This window comes from Notamacropus eugenii, chromosome 2, assembly GCF_028372415.1.
Source record: "Notamacropus eugenii isolate mMacEug1 chromosome 2, mMacEug1.pri_v2, whole genome shotgun sequence".
NCBI classification, from domain to species: Eukaryota; Metazoa; Chordata; class Mammalia; order Diprotodontia; family Macropodidae; genus Notamacropus; species Notamacropus eugenii.
This window is the reverse complement of record NC_092873.1, coordinates 107,794,075-107,813,841: the sequence shown is the minus strand read 5'-3', so window position 1 is coordinate 107,813,841 and position 19,767 is coordinate 107,794,075. Positions and strand designations below refer to the sequence as shown.

At 47.8% G+C, this 19,767-nt stretch overlaps 1 protein-coding gene and 1 long non-coding RNA gene across 3 annotated transcripts; one reads left to right on the top strand and one right to left on the bottom strand.

Annotated features, from left to right (window-relative positions):
- The first annotated feature begins 685 nt into the window (after positions 1-685).
- AARS2 (alanyl-tRNA synthetase 2, mitochondrial) lies at positions 686-19,219 on the top strand. Of its 2 annotated transcripts, XM_072642311.1 has the most exons (22): positions 686-965; positions 4,006-4,197; positions 4,791-4,936; positions 5,504-5,671; positions 7,474-7,618; positions 8,630-8,775; positions 8,944-9,052; positions 10,385-10,423; positions 10,567-10,678; positions 11,222-11,349; positions 11,785-11,935; positions 12,486-12,658; positions 13,141-13,254; positions 13,475-13,615; positions 14,978-15,115; positions 15,222-15,331; positions 15,506-15,614; positions 15,782-15,904; positions 16,153-16,263; positions 16,908-16,991; positions 17,250-17,360; positions 17,941-19,219. In XM_072642311.1, the coding sequence occupies exons 1-22, from the start codon at positions 708-710 to the stop codon at positions 18,103-18,105; spliced, it is 2,973 nt and encodes a 990-aa protein (XP_072498412.1). In that variant the 5' UTR covers positions 686-707; the 3' UTR covers positions 18,106-19,219. The 2 variants fall into 2 exon arrangements, with proteins under 2 accessions (XP_072498412.1, XP_072498413.1); XM_072642312.1 differs by lacking the exon at positions 16,908-16,991 and having other exon boundaries at positions 17,941-18,236.
- On the bottom strand, positions 13,814-15,013 carry LOC140526251 (uncharacterized). The gene is made up of 3 exons (XR_011974295.1): positions 14,939-15,013; positions 14,100-14,206; positions 13,814-13,925 (listed from the first exon to the last, which is right to left on the bottom strand). It is a non-coding gene; the product is annotated as an uncharacterized lncRNA (long non-coding RNA).
- Positions 19,220-19,767: the final 548 nt, after the last annotated feature.

Below are 19,767 nucleotides of genomic sequence, written 5' to 3'. Positions count from 1 at the left end.
ACAAAGGATTTGCGCTCAAAGGTCTGGGTTTGCCTGCTGGCCCTGTTAAATACTCCTTGTGGACGCTGGCCTCAGCTTACTCCCCTGCAAAGATAAACTGGATGAGGTGCCTCAAAGAGTCTTCTGGCTCTGTATCTCACGGTTACAGTTTTATTCCCGTTTCTACCGTGGAGAGGCAATGCAAAAATATTATAATGCCCATTTTACACAGAAGGAAACTGAGGCTCACCTATATCAAGGAATGTGCCTGCGGCCGTGGCTCAGCAAGGCTGGCCGAAGCCTTGGATTTGGAGTTGGGGAGTCCCAGTTCAGATTCCACCTTTGTTTTGGACTGATTCCAGGTCCTAGCAAATACAGTAAATTTTAAAAGTTACTATTTAATGGGGTTGCGCTATTTTTATTGATTAATATCTTGGTTTTGTCCTGTGTGACCTTTGACAATTCACCAGCTCTCTGAGCCTCAGTTTCCTCATCTGTAAAATGGGGGGTCTGGACTAGATGACCTCTAAAGTCTTTTCCAGCTCCGCGGCTATCTCACACGAAGTTCTTGGGTCCTCTACCAAGGCTTTCTAAAAGCTTCCAAGCGCTAAGAAGGTGGCGCTCCCAGCAGGGGCCGCTGCAGAAAATTGTCCCTGCTCCCTTGCCATAATCTCCTTCCCGCGGTAAACTTAACCTCTGACCCCTAGAAGCCACTACCAGAAAGAAAGATGGCGGCGGCGTTGGCTGCGACCGGGCGTCTGCGGCAGGCCCTCCGGGGGCCGCCGGGATGGAAAGGCCCCTGCTCTCGGACCCGGATCCGCCTCCGTGAACTCTCCTCAAGCCCTCCCCAGCCTTCGGCCTCGGCCGTGAGAACTGCCTTCCTTCATTTCTTCCGGGACCGTCACGGCCACCAGCTAGTGTCCTCTGCTTCCGTACGGCCCCGAAGCGACCCCGGCCTGCTCTTCGTCAATGCGGGAATGAACCAGGTGGGGGCGGGGCCTCGGGGGTAGGGGGCGGGGCCTGGAAAAGGAGCCGGAGGAAGCTGAGTGGATGGGAGCCTAGGGGGTGGGGCCTGCCTTGGGCGAGGAATGAGAAAGTGAAGAAGAGCCGAGCAGGAGGCGGGGCCTAATGAAATTGGGGGCGGGGCTTAGCCGCAATGGGGTGAGGTTTTGGAGAAAGAGGTTTGTGGTCCATGCTTTCAATCTGGGTTCTAGGAGTTTGACCCTGAGAAAATGTGTGGGCAGTTTCCTGGATCTAAAATGACCCACATTGGGAAGAACAGGAAAATGGGGAGACACGTGGGGAAGTCCAGCCTCCATCATTCAGCATCTTTCAATAGGGCAGAAATGGTGTTGGGGATGGAGTTGAGGTCAGAAGACAGGTCAGAGCCAGCCAGCGCACAAGTCTCCTTCCATCTCCAGCCTTATCTGTAAAATGGGGCTCATAGCCCCAACCCCCAGGATCATGGTGGATTTCAAATGAGTTAGCATGTAAAAGTACTTCAAAGGGCTACATAAATGGTAGCTGTTGTTACTACCACCACTGCTACTACTGTAATCATAATATTACTGCAGCTAGGTGGCACGATGGATGGAGCTTCAGGAAGGAAGACTCATCTTCCTAAGTTCAAATCCGGTTTCAGACACTTAGCAGCCAGGCAAGTCACTTGATCCTGTTGGCCTCAGTTTCTTCGTCTGTAAAATGAGCTGGAGAAGAAAATGGCAAACCCCACCAGGACCTTTGCCAGAAGGAGTCGCAGAGTCAGACATAACTGAGAAATGACTGAACAACATATATTTCTGTTACTACTACTACTATTGTTGAAAGTAGCTAGTGGCACAGCAGATTTATTGTTTAAAAAAAAACGTTAAGTAAACACTCTCAGCCCTACTCAGTGGCTCATCTTAGAACCAAACCTAAACAGAAGTTACACTTTCCTCTACAGTCTTCTTCCTGGGTCTTCTCATCACAGAATCAATTATCTAGTCTTTATTAAGTACCTACTAAGTGACAGGCATTTTGATAGACTCTGGGGATACACATATAAAGGAGAGGATTCCTTCCCCTCAAGCAGTTTGTATTTCCAGTCTTTTCTGAGCTTCAGTCCTGCATCTTTAATTACTTATAGATAAAACTGGATGACCCAGAGACGTCTAAAACTCAACATGTCTGAAACAGAACTCGTTTTCTTTCCTCTTAAGCTCTCCCCTCCTCCAAACATCTACCAAAGATAACACCATCCTTCTAGTTTCTAAGGTTTGTAATTTTGTTCTTGACTTATCACTCTTCCTTACCACTTATATCCAGTCAGTGGCCAAATCTTACAGACCCTTTAGTACCTCTCATCTAGATTACTGCAACAGTTGCCTAATTGGTCTCCCTGCCTCAGGCCTCTCCCCATTCCAGTTCATCCCATATCCTGCTGTCAGAGTGATTTTTCTTAAGCACAGGTCTGACCATCTACACCTACACTACCCTACAATGTCAACTCTGGTGGTTCCCTGTCACCTCTAAGATAAAATATAAACTCTTCCCTTTAGCGTTTAAAACCCTTCACAGTCTGGCCCTCCCTTATTTTTCCAGCTTCACTGTATATTACTTCCCCTTCCACACTCTGAGTCAAACTGGCCTTGTCTTTATTCCTCACACATGGTACTCCATCCTGATATCCTCTGGGCCTAGAATGCACCCCCTTCTCACTGTCCCCTCAAAGAACCCTCTCTTTCTTTGAGACGTAGCTCAAGCACCACCTTCTGAGTTATGTAGAATGTATGTATAGTTTAAGTTTCTTGTGAGTAGGGATTATTTCATTTCTCAAGATTTTTCTTTCATTCTTTCTTTCATTCACAGTGCCTAACAGACGGTAGGTACTCAACAAATGCATGTTGATCAGTTCATTGATTCTGTAGTTTTATCAGAATGTTAGGACTGGAAGAACCTTGGAGATCCGAGGGCTAGTCGTCCTCATTTTAGAGCCTACAGAAGAGGCCACAGCCAGCTCTCAGATTGCTCAGTATCTTTCCTCCACCCAATAAGAATCCGTCTTAGTCATTCTGAGCCCAAGTTCTACCTTTCCTACACTTGACTAGTGATGTGGGAGCATGACATAATGGGACACATGCTGGACTAGGATCAGAGTCTTCAGTTTAAGTCCTGACTCAGCCAATTAACTGATACACGTCCACCTTTGGGGCAAGTCATTTAATCTGTGTGGGCCTTAGTGTCCTGAGTGGAAACATAGGTATAGTACTTGCACTATCTGTCTCCCCAGGTTGTTGTTTGTTGTGAGGATCAGAAAAGATTGTGTTGATTTAGATATAAATAACGTAAATAAATTAGGAGAGCAAGGAATAGATTACCTGTCAGTTCTATGTGGAAGGGAAGAATTTATGACCAAACAAGAAATAGAGAACGTTATGAAATGCAAAATGGTTGATTTTGATTACATTAAGTTAAGCATACTATTTTCTCTTTTTGTTTTGTTTTTTCTTTCTCATAGTTTTTCCCTTTTGTTCTGATTCATCTTTCACAACATGAGTAATGTGGAAATATGTTTAATATGATTGTACATGTATAGCTTGTATCAGACTGCTTGCCATCTTGGGGAGGGGGGAGGTGAGGAAGGGAGAAAAAAATTGGAACTCAAAATCTTATAAGAGTTGATGTTGTAGGGTAGTGTAGGTGTAGGTGGTCAGACCTGTGCTTAAGAAAAATCACTCTGACAGCAGGATATGGGATGAACTGGAATGGGGAGAGGCCTGAGGCAGGGAGACCAATTAGGAAACTGTTGCAGTAATCTAGATGAGAGGTACTAAAGGGTCTGTAAGATTTGGCCACTGACTGGATATAAGTGGTAAGGAAGAATGATAAGTCAAGAACAATGTCAAATGAATGTTAAATGCTTTCTTTACATGTAATTGGAAAAAATAAAATATTGTTGAGTGGGGGAAAAAGAAAAGACGATGTTTATATCATAAAGTGTGAGTTACTAATTGTGGAATCCACTACCATGTACTCTGATCCCAGTTCAAACCAATCTTCTTGGGCACAGTGGACCCTCGAAGTGAGTTGGCACGGTTTCGGCGAGTGGCCAACAGCCAGAAGTGTGTCCGTACAGGAGGGCGGCATAATGACTTGGAGGATGTAGGTCGGGACCTTTCCCACCACACGTTCTTTGAGATGCTTGGCAACTGGGCATTTGGAGGTGAATACTTTAAGGTGAGTCAGCAGAGGACATTGCAGTCAGGAAAGAATCAAGACATAGCAGAGAAGGGTGTCATTAGTCAGTGGATCTCTGTTCCTTCTCTGTCCTTCATGCTATCCTTGTGTAGACCCCTGAACCAGGTACAAAGGAAAACACAAGATGAGCTTGTGTTGTACATATTTGAATAAGTACCTTATCTCCTTTACTGGCTTAGGAGTTTCATGAAGGTTGGCACAACACTCAGCACGTAGGAGATATTTGACAAATATCTATTGAATAAAGAGTGCAGACTCACAGTGCTATATAAGTTCAGAGAGGTAAGGAGCTCTCTGAGGGCTAGGATGTCCAAGAAAAAAATCTCACCGAGGAAGGGAGACTGGGTTTTGAAGAAAGTCTAAGACTTATGGAAGCCAAAAGCAGGAGGCAGGACATCTCAGGAGGAGAGGATATCTTAAGGCAAAGTTTAGAAATAAGAATATATATGGTGAGTTCAGGAAGAGAAGAAATAGAATTCCAGTGAATGCAGTACAAAGAAAGAACTGAGTTATATAGTGGGATTACAGAAGGACAATGGTATCTCCCCTTAATGCCATCATTCCTTACCTAGGAAGAGGCCTGCAGCATGGCCTGGGAGCTGCTGACCCAAGTCTACGGGATTCCCCAGGACAGGCTGTGGGTTACCTACTTTAATGGTAACCCTCCTGAGGGGCTAGCCCCAGACTACGAGAGCAGAGACATCTGGCTCAGCTTGGGGTAAGCATGGCATTTAAGGGTTCCAAAAATAGGAAGTTGAGTCTTTGGAAAGCTGCCAATTTGCATTCTGTATTTTTGGTTCTCTGGGGAGAAAAAGAGAAAGAGGAGGAATAAAGATCTCCAGTACTCAACCACAGCCAAAGTTAAGAATAAGCAAGATAAGCATTTTTGTAGGACATGGTACACACTGGGAAGGTGTTAGGAATGAAGGACATTTTAAAATATTACTCTGTGTAAATAGCCACGTTTATAACACCAGAAAATTTGGTTCTCTGTGACACTCAGATGTTTATATTGTGGTGAGTCAGGTTGCATGTGTTATCATCAGACCCCCAAAGGGCAATAACATTGGAGGAATCATTTTCAGAATTGACCTAGAGTCCACAAATGCCTTGCCCCAGATCTTGTCCTAGACCATCCCAGAGGACCCAGAGGTGAAGCTGGCAGGCTGCAGTTCAAGCTCTTTATAGATTAAGAAAGCAGGATGGAGCAGGCATCCTCTAGATTTTCCTATAGGTTACTTAACACTACCAACACTCACCTTCTTTTTCCCCCCACTTAACCTAGGGTACCTTCTACCCAGGTGCTTCCCTTTGGGCCACTGGAGAACTTCTGGGAGATGGGGGAAACAGGACCTTGTGGACCCTGTACTGAAATTCACTATGATCTGTCAGGAGGAATGGGGCCCCCCCAGCTGGTAGAACTCTGGAATCTGGTCTTCATGCAGTACAACAGGTAACAGGGCAACATAGTATCATGAAATTGTGCTGACCAGAGCATCAGGAAACCTGGGTTCTGCTCCCATTGATTAACTCTATGAATATGGCCAAGATACTAGGCTGGATCAGGGTTTCCTAAGCTTTGGGCATGAAATAGATTGATGGACACTATGATTGTTATTTTGGGAGTCCAGCGTTCTTAAAGGTTCCCACCAACAGCAGGATGAAGGGGAAAATATGATAAATTTTAGTGGAAATTAAGCCCAGTTTCATACCAAAATGTTGCCAAATGGAGTATCTTCTTTTTTCTTTTTAAAAAAAGTTTGGTGTGTAATTCATTATAGACATATAGAGATCACTCCCACTTCAGAAGGGATCTCTTGTAACAAACTGTAATGATTAAATAAAAGTAATGATATAGCAACCTCACCTGAAAGTGCCTGCAGCAGCTTATATCTGTAACATTCCTCCCCATCTCTCTTTAATTTTTTTAATTAATTTTTTCTGCCTCTGATCTTCTACCCCTACCCTGTTGGGGTAGTGGGAGGAATGAAAACATATATATGTATCATTCCTCAGCCTAAATACTAAAACTCCATAAAGAGAGCTGTCACATCATCAGTCTTCTGGAATCCTGAACAGTCACTGTATTGATCATAATCCTCAGGGCAAGTTCTCAGAGTGGTTTGTTTTAGCAATGTTGTTGTCTTATTTCATTCTTCATCAGTTTGTAAAAGTCCTTGAAAATGTTCGTTTTTATAATATTGATATGATAATGCGAATTGTTCTTCTGGGTCTGGTTTAATATTAGGAAAGCTATAAATTTAAAATTAACCGTGTTAATAAAATCAACAAAAAAATATATGATTGTATCAACCGATTCAGAAAAAAGGTTTTTTTAACAAAATACTAGGAAATACAGGAATAAATGTACCTTTCCTTAAAATGACAGATAGTCTATATCTAAAACCAAAAGCTATTATTATTTGTCACAAAGATAAATTAGAATCCTTTCCAATAAATTCAGATGCCAAAGATATCTATTGTTACCACTTCTATTTGGCATAGTAACTAGAAATACTGGCTCTAGCAATAAAACAAGAAAAAGAAACTGGGGAATAAGCATAAGTAAAGAAGAAATATTCCCTTTAGCAAATGAAATAATGATGTACTTAAAGAATGCTAAAGAGTCAACTAAAAGATTAATTGAAATAATAATTTTTTCAAACTTGCAGAATATAAAATCCACAGAAATCATCAGCACAGCTGTATAATACCAATAACATCTAACAGAAAGAGAACTTCCATTTACAATTGCTACACAATTTATAAAATACTTGGAAGTTTACCTTTCAAGTATTTTCAATACATGTAACTCTGTGCTTAATATTCCAAAAGAAGACTTCTGTCAGCATTCACGTTTTCTCACTAAGCCCTTATTCACAGCTTATGGTAAGCAGTTTTGAAATCATTACATCATGTGATCTCTAAGATCCCGTCTGGCTCTAAAGTTGCATGAGTCTAAGGGTGAAAGGTATGTGGAAACAGGGTGACCCTGAGGTGTGCCTGAATCCTGACAGGAGGAGCAGAACTGGAGCAAGGAGGTGACCCCCTCTGTTGGTGGTTGGTAATGGTTGGTGGCCATGACTACTGGTGCATAGACCTGGAGGGGGGCTATTCAGGTCCCTTCCACTGCTGCCATTGCTCTATCCTTTCTCTAGTAATTCTACCTCATTCTTTGAACTCTGAGATGGAATCACACTCTGAGGGAATCATTGATGTTCATCAGTACCTTGGTAACTAAGCTGTTCTCATCAGGGAGGCAGATGGAAGACTACAACCTCTGCCCCAGCGGCACGTGGACACTGGCATGGGCCTGGAAAGGCTGGTGGCCGTGTTGCAGAACAAACATTCTACCTATGACACAGATCTCTTCTCCCCACTGCTTACAGCTATACACCAGGTACCTTTCCCCATCATCCTCTAAGAAGTCCCCAAACCCAGCTTTTCCCTACTAAACCCACTCTACCCACATCCCTCTTCTGGGCACTCCTCAGGTGTAGAACTGGTAAGGATCTGACATTTGTAGTGCATTTCCCGCTCAGTGCCGTTATTTAGCCTTTCATGGCTAAATGAGATGTCTTATCCCCAAGGGTCAGATCCCAGTTCTTCTCCTTACTAGCTGTGTGACCTCAGGCAAGGCTTCAGTTTCCTCACCTGTAAAATGAGGAATTTGGACTGGATGATCTCCATCTTATGCATGTGGTAAAGGAAAGAGCATGGGATTGAAAGTCAGAGGACCTGGGTTTGAATCTCAGCTTGGCTCCTCGCCACCCAGGCAAGTCTTTTATCTTCTCTAGGCCTCAGTTTCTACTTTTATAAAATGAGCAGGTTGGACTAGTTGATCTCTCAAGTTCTTTCCAGTTCTAAAGCCTATCACATTCTGTGACCACTGTCTAAACTGTAAACTCCATGAAGGCAGAAAATATCTTATACTTAGGAACTGAAACTAGAAAGGACCTCAAAGGCCCTTGAGGCCAACCCCTTCCCATTTTTACAGATGAGGAAACTGAGGTCCAACGAAGTTAAATGACTTACCCAAGGTCACACAGGCAATAAAAATCAGAGGCAGGATATGAACGCAAGTCCTATGACATCTTTGTAATCCAGTAGGCGCTTGGTAAATATTTGTTGATTGACAGAGACCCTGATTTTCCACATCTTAGCCCAGACCATGCAATGTGGTCATCTTTAAGTATGGCAACATAGATACAGCTTATGAAAGCTCATGCCTCTTTCCATCCTTCTCCTTACTCTCCTTATTCTTATTTACCTACCGTCACCCTTCAACATACACATTAATTCACAAAGTCAGATGTTAAATGTGCCCAAAGTTCCTCTTGCCTGGGGCAATAAGGCCAAGGGTATGGCCTATGAGAGGTTAATCCAGTGTGTCTGCCCTCATTACCCTCAGGGCTGCAGGGCACCACCATACCGGGGCCGCGTTGGGATGGCAGATGAGGGACGCACAGATATGGCGTATCGTGTGGTGGCAGACCACATCCGTGCCCTGAGCATCTGTATGGCTGATGGTGTTTACCCCGGCATGTCTGGAGCCTCGTAAGTCTGGAAGGCCCACCTGGGGCTACAGGGTTACAGGAGGGGTAGAACAGAGGCCTCAAGAGTTGTCACAGTGAAGGCCTGGTCTCCCTTGAACGTCCAGTATACAAGGCTGCTGATGGGGAGAGGGGCTATTTCTGTTTCTGGATCCATGTCCTCTGCTTTCAGACTGGTTCTCCGCCAGATCCTTCGCCGAGCCGTGCGTTTCTCCTCAGAGGTGCTGCAGGCACCTCCAGGCCTCCTGAGCAGCCTGGTACCCATCGTTGTGGAGATGCTGGTGAGAGCAGGGCCCCTGGGGAGAAGATCTGGGGGATGCCTGAATTCTGGGCATTCAGGGCCCTTCACCCCTCAATCTCCTTGTCGTTAGGGCTGAGAGCAGTGAAAACTGCTCACTCTGGAACCAAGGATCCAGTATCCAAGGGTCAGGAAACTCAGGGGAGATCCTCATCCTTGTTAGGAAAGCTCTGCTTTCATAACTCACAGTAATAGTAATGAGAACAATAATGATAGTTAGCATTTGCAAAGCATTTTACAAATTTCGTCTCATTTTATTCTCACAACAACCCTGGGAGATAAAAGTTGTCATTATCCCCATTTTACAGTTGAGGAAATTGAGGCAGACTGAAATTAAATGACTTGCCCAGAGTCACACAGCTAGTAAGTGTCTGAATCAGAATTTGAACTCAGGTCTTCCTGGCTCCAGGGTGATGCTCTATCCACTGAGCCACCTGACCTTTTGGGATGATCACTTCTTGAGAATGTTGTGGAGGGTCTTCTTGTTTGGGCGTGGGTCAGGCTAGGTTATCTCTAGGGTCATTTCAAACTCTCTGTTGGCTCACTATGAAAGAAAGAACACAGAACTGGTGGGCAGCCTCTGTTCTAGTCCCAGCTCTGCTGGAAATTAGCTATGTGACCTTGGGCAAGTCACCTCTAGGGCCTTTAGTTTCCTTGTCTTTGAAATGAAATTGGCAGACTTAATGGTTTCTAAGGTGTCTCCAGCTCTAATGTTCCACATTACATAAATTCTGAAGGGTAGAAGAGACTCTAGATCAGATCAGGGGGTGTGGAAGGACTTGTTTCTCCAAGCCCATCCTCCTCACCTCACCCCCATCACAGTTACCTCTGGGAATAGAACCTAAGCTTTATCCCTGGCCATGATCATAGCCCACCAGTCTCACCTATTGGCCCCTCAGGAATCCCAGTGCCCTTGCTGTCTCCTTGCCCTGCTCTGTCCTCATTCATGCCTGATCCACCATTTTTCTTACCTCAGGTCTACCTCACAACCCAGAAAGGACTGGAAAATTCATCTGAGAGAGGGGGGTGGGGTGACTGAGTGGTCACCTAGATCATGTGACCCCCATCTAAAATGTAATATCTTTGAAGGCAAGCACTGTGATTGTAAGATGATAGAGCTAGAACCTTAGAGGCCATTTAAGGCCTCCCATTTTATAGATGATGAAACAGAAGCCCTAGGTTAAGTAATTTGCCCAAGGTCACATTGGTAATAAGAGTCAGTTGACAGAAGAAGGTGGCATGGAATGTCACTGACCCCAGAGAGAGCTCAGTATGTCCTTCCTTCCTGTCTATACCTTTCTTCATCCCCCTCCAGGGAGACGCCTACCCAGAGCTTCGGAAGAACACAGCCCAGGTAGGGGATTCTGGTGGAGGTGAAGGGCTTGGGTCATGTGGAAGGAGGAATCTGATCTAAAGGGCTATATAGCAAGGGGGTCACAGCCTCCTCAGATAAACTGACCTATTTGGATTTCTCATTCCTCCCCCTACCTCCCCAAGATTATCAGCTTAGTCACAGAGGAAGAAAGTGCCTTCCTGTCTTCCCTAGAACGAGGTCGCCGTGTCATCGAACGAACCCTGCAGCAGCTCGGTCCGTGTGACTTGTTCCCAGGTAAACAAGATGTCTTGGGGAATAATGGCAGGTTAGGGGTAGGGAATGGTTTCAGAAGGCATGGTCCTGTTACCACCCCTGCCCTGCATCTCAATTTTTCCCCTCCCTTCAGTACTTACCCAGCACTCCAAACCCTTCCATGGGAAGACCTTTACTATAGTTCTACCAGCCAATATCATTCTTCCTGCACCCTGAGTCTGCCTTCCACCCCCTCACCGCCCTCCAGCCCCTACCTGCCTCCCAGGGTGGTACTATCCTACTTCTGGCTCTATGTTCTTAACCTAGAATTTCCCCCCAAGATCTGGATTGCAGAGACCTCAGAGTACCCTAAATAGGGCTTCTATTCAGCATCGACCTTATGTACTAGGGGTCTTCCATCCTAGACTCTTTGCTTTGAAGTGAAGTTGAGGGATCACCATGCCAGGGCCTGGAAGCCAAACAGAATCTACTTTGTTAGAAGAGACCTTCCTTCCCTCCTGTTATCCATTCCCTTCTCTTTCTCCTCTCCTGTCATTGATGTTCTCTGCCCCTTTTTCCTTTAAGCTGAAATAGCCTGGTCCTTGTCTGGGAACCTTGGGCTGCCCCTGGATCTAGTAGGGCTGATGCTGGAGGAGAAGAGTGTTCAGCTGGACTCAGCAGGTCTGCAGCAGCTGGCCCAGGAGGAGGCCCAGGTAAGTGGACAGGCAGGAGCCAAGTCCCTTCTTCACATGTTCTCTTGGTCCTGCAGGGAAGGAGGGTCCCTTCTAGCTCTCCTAAGTACCCCCATGGAAGGACAAAGGAGGAAACCTGGTCCCCACCGTCTAGGAGCTCTACTCTGGGAAACACAGACCTCATCTCTGTGCTCCCTAGTCACAAGCCAAAGACAGAGAGAAATAAGAGTGAATACAGGGTGCAGAAGAGACCTATGTCTCTTCTGCAAAGAGAGGGAATGACAGGTTCATTTCCCATTGTGGAAGTAGAGGTGAGGGGTGGCTATGGTCCTAAGCACTGTGAGATAGTTTCAGCTTTGAGACTTGGTGTATCCCGGGTCAAGGAGTCCCTCGATCATCCTATCACTGGAGGAGCACCATCTATCCCTTATTGTCCTCTCCCCCCTACCTCACCAGCGTCGCAGCCAAGCCCAACAGGCTAAGCCAGCGGAAAAATTGGAAGTGCGCCTGGATGTCCACGCCCTGGGCCACCTGCAGAAGCAAGGGGTTCCCCCAACAGATGACTCCTCCAAGTATAATTACTCACTGCTTCCTAATGGGTGTTATGGTGAGAGTACATGTGAGAAGAGGGGTGAGGGAGCGGAAGCTTGGGGCCACAGTTTCTTCCTTTACCTACTACCCACTCACAGTTGACTTCAGTGTGGGAGCTGTCCTGACAAAAAGTATCACCACCATCCTACTCAGTGTCCACAGGGGGCCACCAGAGGTCGCTGTGGACTCATTGCCGGTCCACCTGCCTGGCACAGTGGAAGGGATGGTGAGCTCTTAGGGCCTGAAATGGAAAGGATCCTCAGAGACCACCCAGTCCAAAGGTTCTTGTCTTTTTTGTATCATGGGTCCCTCCAACAGTCTACTGAAACCCATGGCCCCCTTCTCAAAGTAATGTTTTTTTAAAAAACATAAAATATATAGGATTACAAAAGAAACCAATTTTACTAAAGTACAGTTATCAAAATATGTTTTAAAGAGTTCACAGACCCAGTCTGTGATCTAGTCCAACCCCCTCATGAATCAGCAGACTCCCCACAAACCCAATGTCCGCCCTAGATTGCCTCCCTTCTCCTAGCACTGACCCAATCCTCCCTTCCCCCCTACAGAATTTGGAGCCTGTGAAGCTGAGATTATACGGTTGTATAGTCTGGATGGGCTGGCTATAGACTCGGCTAGTGGGGGTCAACGTTGCGGCCTCCTTCTGGACAAGACCAGCTTCTATGCTGAGCAAGGGGGCCAGGCTTCTGACCGAGGCTACCTGATACGCAAAGGGCAACAAGTGAGTCAGACTCTATTACCCCAATGATTCCCGCCCCCCCCCCCCCCCACTTCTAACACACAACACACATACTTTGTCACACTTACCTCTCCCTCTGAGCTCCTTTAACTTGACTTTCCACCTCCCTCAAGGTACTTACCATATCCTGCTTGGTTCTGTGATTATCTTCCTACCAACCTTAGGTTCTTGGAGAGCAGAAACTGTTTTATTCCTCTTTGTGATCCCCCACTGTGCCTTGCCCTCACTAAATATTTATTGAATGGATGGCGATCTTCACCCCCCAGCACCTGCTGGTTATCCCTCTGCCTATACCTTTATGACTAGATCTCTGTCTCTTTCATCTCCCTCAATCTCAGAGGGGTCAGCCTGATAGTTTGGTGGGAGCTACTCTGTAGGTAGTAGACCTGTGAGAGGGGAGACAGCGGCACGGAGAATACTGAAAGCAAAGGAGCATTACTTTTGTCTTTCTTCCTTTCTTTGAGGATGTGCTGTTCCCAGTAATTGGGGCCCAGTCTTATGGGGGCTTCATTCTGCATGAGGTGATAGCCCCTGAAACCTTGAAGGTGGGGGACCAGGTACAGCTGTATGTGGATGAGGTAAGGCCCTCCTACTATCCTAGCCTATGACTCCACCTCACTTTTCAGGGCTTCTCCAAATGGACTAGGAATAGAAGGGAAGGAGAATGTCCTAGACCCCTCTGACGAAAGCCACACCTCACCTACATCCCTGCTTGTCCCCTCCCCTTCACCTTCCCTTTCCACAGGACCAACACCCCAGTGTTCCAGGTAAGTGTGTGTGAGAATTCTTGTGTCATAGGAATGGCGTCTGGGCTGCATGAAGAAACACACGGCCACCCATTTGCTGAGCTGGGCACTGCGGCAGGAGCTGGGCCCAGACACACAGCAGTGCGGCTCCCACCTCAGCCCTGAGAGACTTCGCTTTGATGTGGCCACCCTAGTAAGCTGGGGAAGGGTTGGGGAGTGTGTGCAAGTATGGGCAGGCAGGGCAGTGCAAAGTTGGCAGGTCAGACCCGAGGAGCAGGAGCAGATTGGAACACATCTGAAAGAGTACAGCCTGGGGATGTTTTGTGTGGAGGAGAAAAGCCTTAGGGATGGGCATGATAACCACTTTCCAAAGGACAGGAGTGGGGGGTGGGGGGAGCACAGACCTGTTCTCCTTGGTTCCAGAGGACAGGGAGGGAATTGGTAGAAGTTTCAGAGAAGCAGACTTGGGCTCAATACAAGAACAAACTTCCTGACAGTGAGAGCTGTTCAAAAGAAAATGTGCAGAGGTGGCTGGGTGGCTCCGTGTATAGAACACCAGCCCTGAAGTCAGGAGCACCTAAGTTTAAATCTGACCTCTGACACTTACTAGCTTTGTGACCCTAGGCAAGTCACTTAACCTCGGTTATCTCAAAAAAAGAAAAGAAAAGAAAACTTACTGCCTCTGGAAGTCGTAGGCTCCCCAGGGCCGGAGGTCTCCCAGCAGAGAGGGCATTCCTTGTCAGGGCTGGGTTGGACTAGATGACCTCTGGGGTCTTTTCCTGCTCTAATTATATGACATGGGAAGAGTAGGGAGGGTTGGAGGCATCGCATGATGATGGGAGCAGTGTTACATGTGATAGGGAAGACACAGATCTGGTGCCTAAAAAGACCTGACTCTATCCCCACTCTCTCAACTCTGATTAGTTATATGACCTTGGCTGTCTACCCCTTTAGGCCTCTGTTTCCTCTCCCCTAAAACGAGACTGGTAGACTACATGGTTTCTAAGATCCTCTCCAGCTCTGACAGTCTTTTATCCCATGAGTTCTTCATGGGAGACACATCAGACCTAATTAGGTGAGGGTGAAAGAGCATCTATCTTTTCCATCTACATAATTTCTGCCACTTCAGAGGTTACTGCACTTTAAACATCTCTCTGCCTTTCCCTTCTTTCTGTGTCTGGCTTGAAACTCACCCTTTCAGGAATGCTTCTGCGGGTAACCCCCAGATATCTTAGCCTATCCCTTTATCCAGCATCCCCTTGGCACTCCTGCTCAGCTTATACTAAGTGTACCATATTGTAATTGTTGACACATAGTGTTACAGTTGTTGTCTAGGATGATGATTATGAGGAGAACCCCCTCACTTGGTAGATTTTAAACTTCCGAGTACAGAAATCTGGTTCTTAATTTCTTTAGATCCCCTTATGACAAAGAGTTTAGCTTTTGATGAAGAGCTCTCTTATATGATTCACTGGTTTTGAGAATTATCAGCCCCACCAGTCATAGAGCCACCTACCATAAATGCTCACACTCTCTCTTCCCCTTATTTCTCCAGGTCCCATTGACCTCCAAGCAGCTTGAGGCAGTGGAGGAAGCTGTCCGAGAGGCTGTGGAGAGGGATGAGCCTGTGTATATGGCGGAGGTGGCTCTGGAGCTGGCCACCCAAGTTCCAGGCTTACGCTCTCTTGATGAGGTAAGAGGGAGAGGAAGAAAGGGAAGAGTTTAGTAGAAGGCTCAGAAATGCTGCCTCCTTTTTGAGGGGAGGGTTTGTAATGTACCTGCTCTTCCCCTTGCCACAGATATACCCTGACCCTGTTCGGGTGGTGTCTGTGGGGGTACCTGTAGCCAGTGCCCTGGCCCCCACCTCCCAGGCTGCACTGCACACCTCTGTAGAACTGTGCTGTGGCACGTAAGTCATCCCCTCTCTGTCCTATTGCCCCTTGTGCCTTAGGTTCCTCTTGGTCATGGTGTTCCCACGTGGTTCCTTTCACCAATGCTTCCCCACATTGCAATGTGGGCTGTAGGCTCTGGGTTCTTCTCCGGAATGCCCGTCCCTCTACCATCCCCCTTTCCTTTGCCCCAGGCACCTGCTGCGCACTGGGGCCATAGGAGACCTGACTATTGTGGGGGAACGACAGCTATCCAAAGGCATCATCCGACTGGTGGCTGTCACTGGGGAGCAGGCCCAGCAGGTCAGTGATCACCCAGGAAGAAAGAGAGGGAAGGACTCCTTAGCTGGAGGAGGCAGGCTGGAGAAAGCACACACACGCTGGAGATTTTCAGTCCAGGGGGAGCCATAGCCAGGTATGAGGTAACCTTGGAATCACTGTGACTAATAGACCCTTTTTCCATCTGCCAGGCCCGTGACATTGGCCAGAATCTGGCTCACGAGGTTGAAGCAGTTGCAGCTCGAATGAACCAGGGGAGCCACGATGTTGGGGAGGCTCAGCGTTTGTCAAAGGATGTGGGACGGCTCAGTGATGTGAGGACCGCATCCTTCCCTCTGCTCTTCCCACTGTATTATACCCTTTTTCTTGTACCAGCCCAAACCCATTGCAGGTCTCCCTGTCTCATACTAAGAAGCTTAACAGGTTGGCCAGCAGAAGGACCAGGCTTTGTATTCTGTGTGGGAAGGGGATGGAGTGGGTGCTTTGGGCCTGGGCCCTGCCTCTGCCCAGGAGCACTACAAGCCTGGGGATGTAAGTATGATGTTGCCTTTTCTGGCCACAGACAGTGGACACAGCTGTGATGCCCCAGTGGCAGCGTCGAGAGCTGCAGATGGTCCTGAAGAGACTGCAGCGCCATGCCAACACTGCTGTCCGAAAACTGGAGATGGGACTGGTAAGGGAACTCTCTGTACAGGGCCATGGGGGCTTGGAACGTGCAGTGTGACAGCCACCCAGCAGGCACAGCTACCAGAACTGGCCCATATTAGTCCAGAGCAGTTAGACAGGGCAGGAGATGGGAAAGCTAGAATTGGGTCAGAAGGAAGAGTAAGTCATTAGGGAAAACTTCCTGAAGAAGGATGTGGAGCCAGGGCAAAAGGAAGAAAGAGGCCAGGGCTTAGGGTTCTCAAAAGGCAGCTTGCTTCAGCCAGGCGAGGACTTGAGTGGAAGGTCTGGCTTTGGCAGAACACGAGGGCTCAGCCTCTCCGAGTCCTTGTGTCACTTCTCAGTCACCCTCAGGTTGAAGGAAGACACAGGTAGGAGGGCTGAGGTACCCATGTTGGAAACTCAGGGAAGGAGGGATGTGTGGGGATTGTCCACCTGCCCTTCCCCTCCTCCTGCCACACACACACACACACACACACACACACACACACACACACACACACACACACACACACACACACACACACACACACACACACACACACACACTCACACACTCACACACTCTCTCTCTCTCTCTCTCTCTCTCTCTCTCTCTCTCTCTCTCACACACTCTCTCTTTTTGTTTTCCCCACTCCCTTCTCTGTTCTCCAGGCCACAGCAAAAACGCAGGAGTTATTGGAGAGAAACCCTGTGGGGCCTTTCATTGTTGACACAGTCCCAGCTGAATCCCTCTCGGTGTGTTGTAGGGAGCAATCACAGGACGGGGGTCTCCTAAGGAAGGAGGGAAATGGAGGAAGTGGGTGGGTTTCAGCAAAAGGGAAGAAGCTGGGACAGGGAGATGAGAGAGTTACAGTGGGGATCTTATTGAGGGACTGCTTTGTGCTTTACTGGAGTCAAGAGGATACTAGGGAAAAGGCCTGTAACAAATAAAGGAGGGGCCATGGGGAGGCCTGGGGCCACAGTGGCTCTGGCTGACTCTCCCTCCCTTTCCAGCTGCTAGTGAAGGTGGTGAAACAGCTGTGTGAGCAAGTCCCTGGCACTTCCGTGTTACTGCTCAGTCCGCAGGCCCCAGGGAAGGTCCTGTGTGCCTGTCAGGTGGCTCAGGTGAGTGGACAGGGAGAAAGGTGTGGCACCATCCTTCCTCCCATCTCTCCCCACTTGGTTGAATGGTTAAAGTGAACATCACCACCATGCCCCCGCCCCCCCATCTTCTGGCATGTGCTTCATTCATTCTCTTCTCCAGGAAAGGGATTCACACATATACCAGGGTACAGAATTTCTCCTGTTATTAAAAACAGTGCCTGCTCAAGGGAAAGGGTATTCTTCAGTCACCTGTCCCAGTATAGAACAAGTATTCTCATGTTCTCTTCCACTTTATGATTTGAAGCACTGTGGCTACATAACTTAGCAGGGACAGAGCCTCTGGTCCCTGAAGCTCTCAGCCTTGCAAACCATCGTAAATCACCCATCCACTGGGCTAAGTAGAGCTTCCCTTGTCTTCCCTCCCCCACATGCCCTGCCTGTCTCATCCCCAAGAGCTTTCTCCCTGGCTTCTAATGTGATTTTCCTACCAACTACAAATAGCAGCTACTACCAGTAGGTTCAGGTGTCCAAGACTCCCAGAGTGCTGTCTGCTGGTGGGGAGGGGAGTAGTAAGGTCAGTTCCTGTCTGCTTTTTCCCTAGGATGCAATGCCCACCTTCACTGCTGAAACCTGGGCATCGGTGGTATGTAGCCACATGGGAGGCAAGGCCTGGGGCTCCCGAGTCGTGGCCCAGGGAGCAGGGAACACTGGTGACGTGGAGGCCGTGCTGAACATTGCCCGATCCTTTGCTCTCAGCCAGCTCTAACCCAGGACTTTTGGAGTGAAGAAAAGCAGAGCAGCTCAGTAGGACAGGAGCCAGAGGCCCCAGTGCCTAATGACTAAGAAACCAGAGACAAAGACAGAATCAGGAGCATAAGAAAAGCCATGACATAACTATCTCTTGGTCCTTCATTGGTGCCCACTTCCCCCTTGTGGGGAGAACTTGAACAGTGACCTTGAGAGGACCCACCTCCCACCCCCCACAACCAAGGGAGGATGAATCTGTGCAGCCTAATCCTCAGCCATGGTTCGCAGGAACTCAGTGCTGAAGCTATGGCTGCCTAGTAAAAAGCACTTTGTTAGGGGACAGACAGCTACCAAAAGTTACTAGGAAGAGGAAAGTTCTTTCCTTCCCCTCTCAGACTGCTCAGGGGTCTCAGTAGTACCTGTGTCCATCACTCCTGCTTGTTCCTCAGGCCTGGCTGGGTGAGGTTTGGGACTTGGGACTGAGCCTGGGATCTGAGACCTCTGTCACCACTGATGCATGTCTATAGATGGCATCAGACCTGAGCAAACAACAAGGATGAGCCCAGCCCCCTTGGTCTCCAGAACTAAAACTATAAGGGTCTTGAGTCCCTAGCAGTCTGGAAAAGCTCAGACCAGATAGGAGATTAAAAAGCATTTCTGCCTCAGGGCAGTCCGCTGAGTCCCTCCTTCAGAAACAGCCTGGAAGCTGTCCTCACTAAGACATCCCAGGTCACAACAGGACAGACCGTGGTGAAATGATACCCTGGCTTCTTCCCTCAGTCTAGGCGTCTTTTGCTTGTCTCCTGGCAGCCTTTTTCAGACTTGACACCAAATGCTTGGGAAACTGGGCATTCTCTGGAGCCTTAATGAGGGAGAACGGAGCCAGCTAGTATGGCTCCCCCTTAGAGGCCAGGATCCCTGCAACTGGATCTGGATTGATGACTGAGCATCAAAATTTAAAAGGGCCACCTGCCTCCTAGCATCCAAAGATGTAATTTATAGGTCTCTCTTTCTCAAATGGAGCTTGGCCCCTCCATGGTGCATTCTACTTGACAGCTGATTTCTCATTTTAATTAAGATGTTACTGATTTATTGATTAATTACTGCTGTGAGACCAGTCATCTCCAAAGTTCCCTGTGCCTGGCTCCTGTGTTGTTTACTCCTGCCCTGCCTAAGCCTCTGGGGTTTCTAGGTCTTCTCTCAGGGCCAGGTTCCTCCTCCCTCCCTACCTCATTAAGGACATGAGCTCATTGGGGGAAGGGGGCACTGAAAAAGAAGGAAAAGATGCCAGGATTTAGCCCTCCCTCCCCTGTCCAGCCAGATAACCCACCTCTTGGGCCACAGCCTTACCCTTTAGAAAATGGGATGCCACAAGAAGCAGAGACCACAGCCTCTTTATTCCTGTGTCCCAGAGGCTGAAGACCCTAGAGGGACTGGGTGTGGTCGAGTGGAGAAGGGACCTGGGGCTTGGGGTTTACCACCTGCCTCCTTCATGTAGGGAAAGGACTGCACAAAGGAGCCAGGGTGTATTGTGACTGCTGAGGCAGGGTGGGGAGGCAAGATGCACACACCTGGTGAAGGAGCCCTGGTTATGGAAATTATTCCACAACTTCCCCTGAGGTTGGCCAGTGTGGGGAAGAGCAGGGGTTGGGGTTAGTAGGTGTAGTATTCCATCTCATCT

Bases quoted from the DNA above. Each gene is read 5' to 3' on its own strand.
- AARS2 (XM_072642311.1), top strand. From the start codon at position 708: ATGGCGGCGGCGTTGGCTGCGACCGGGCGTCTGCGGCAGGCCCTCCGG. The intron at 16,992-17,249 runs GTGTGTTGTAGG...CTCCCTTTCCAG, and splicing joins TCCCAGCTGAATCCCTCTCG to CTGCTAGTGAAGGTGGTGAA. The intron at 17,361-17,940 runs GTGAGTGGACAG...CTTTTTCCCTAG, and splicing joins GTGCCTGTCAGGTGGCTCAG to GATGCAATGCCCACCTTCAC.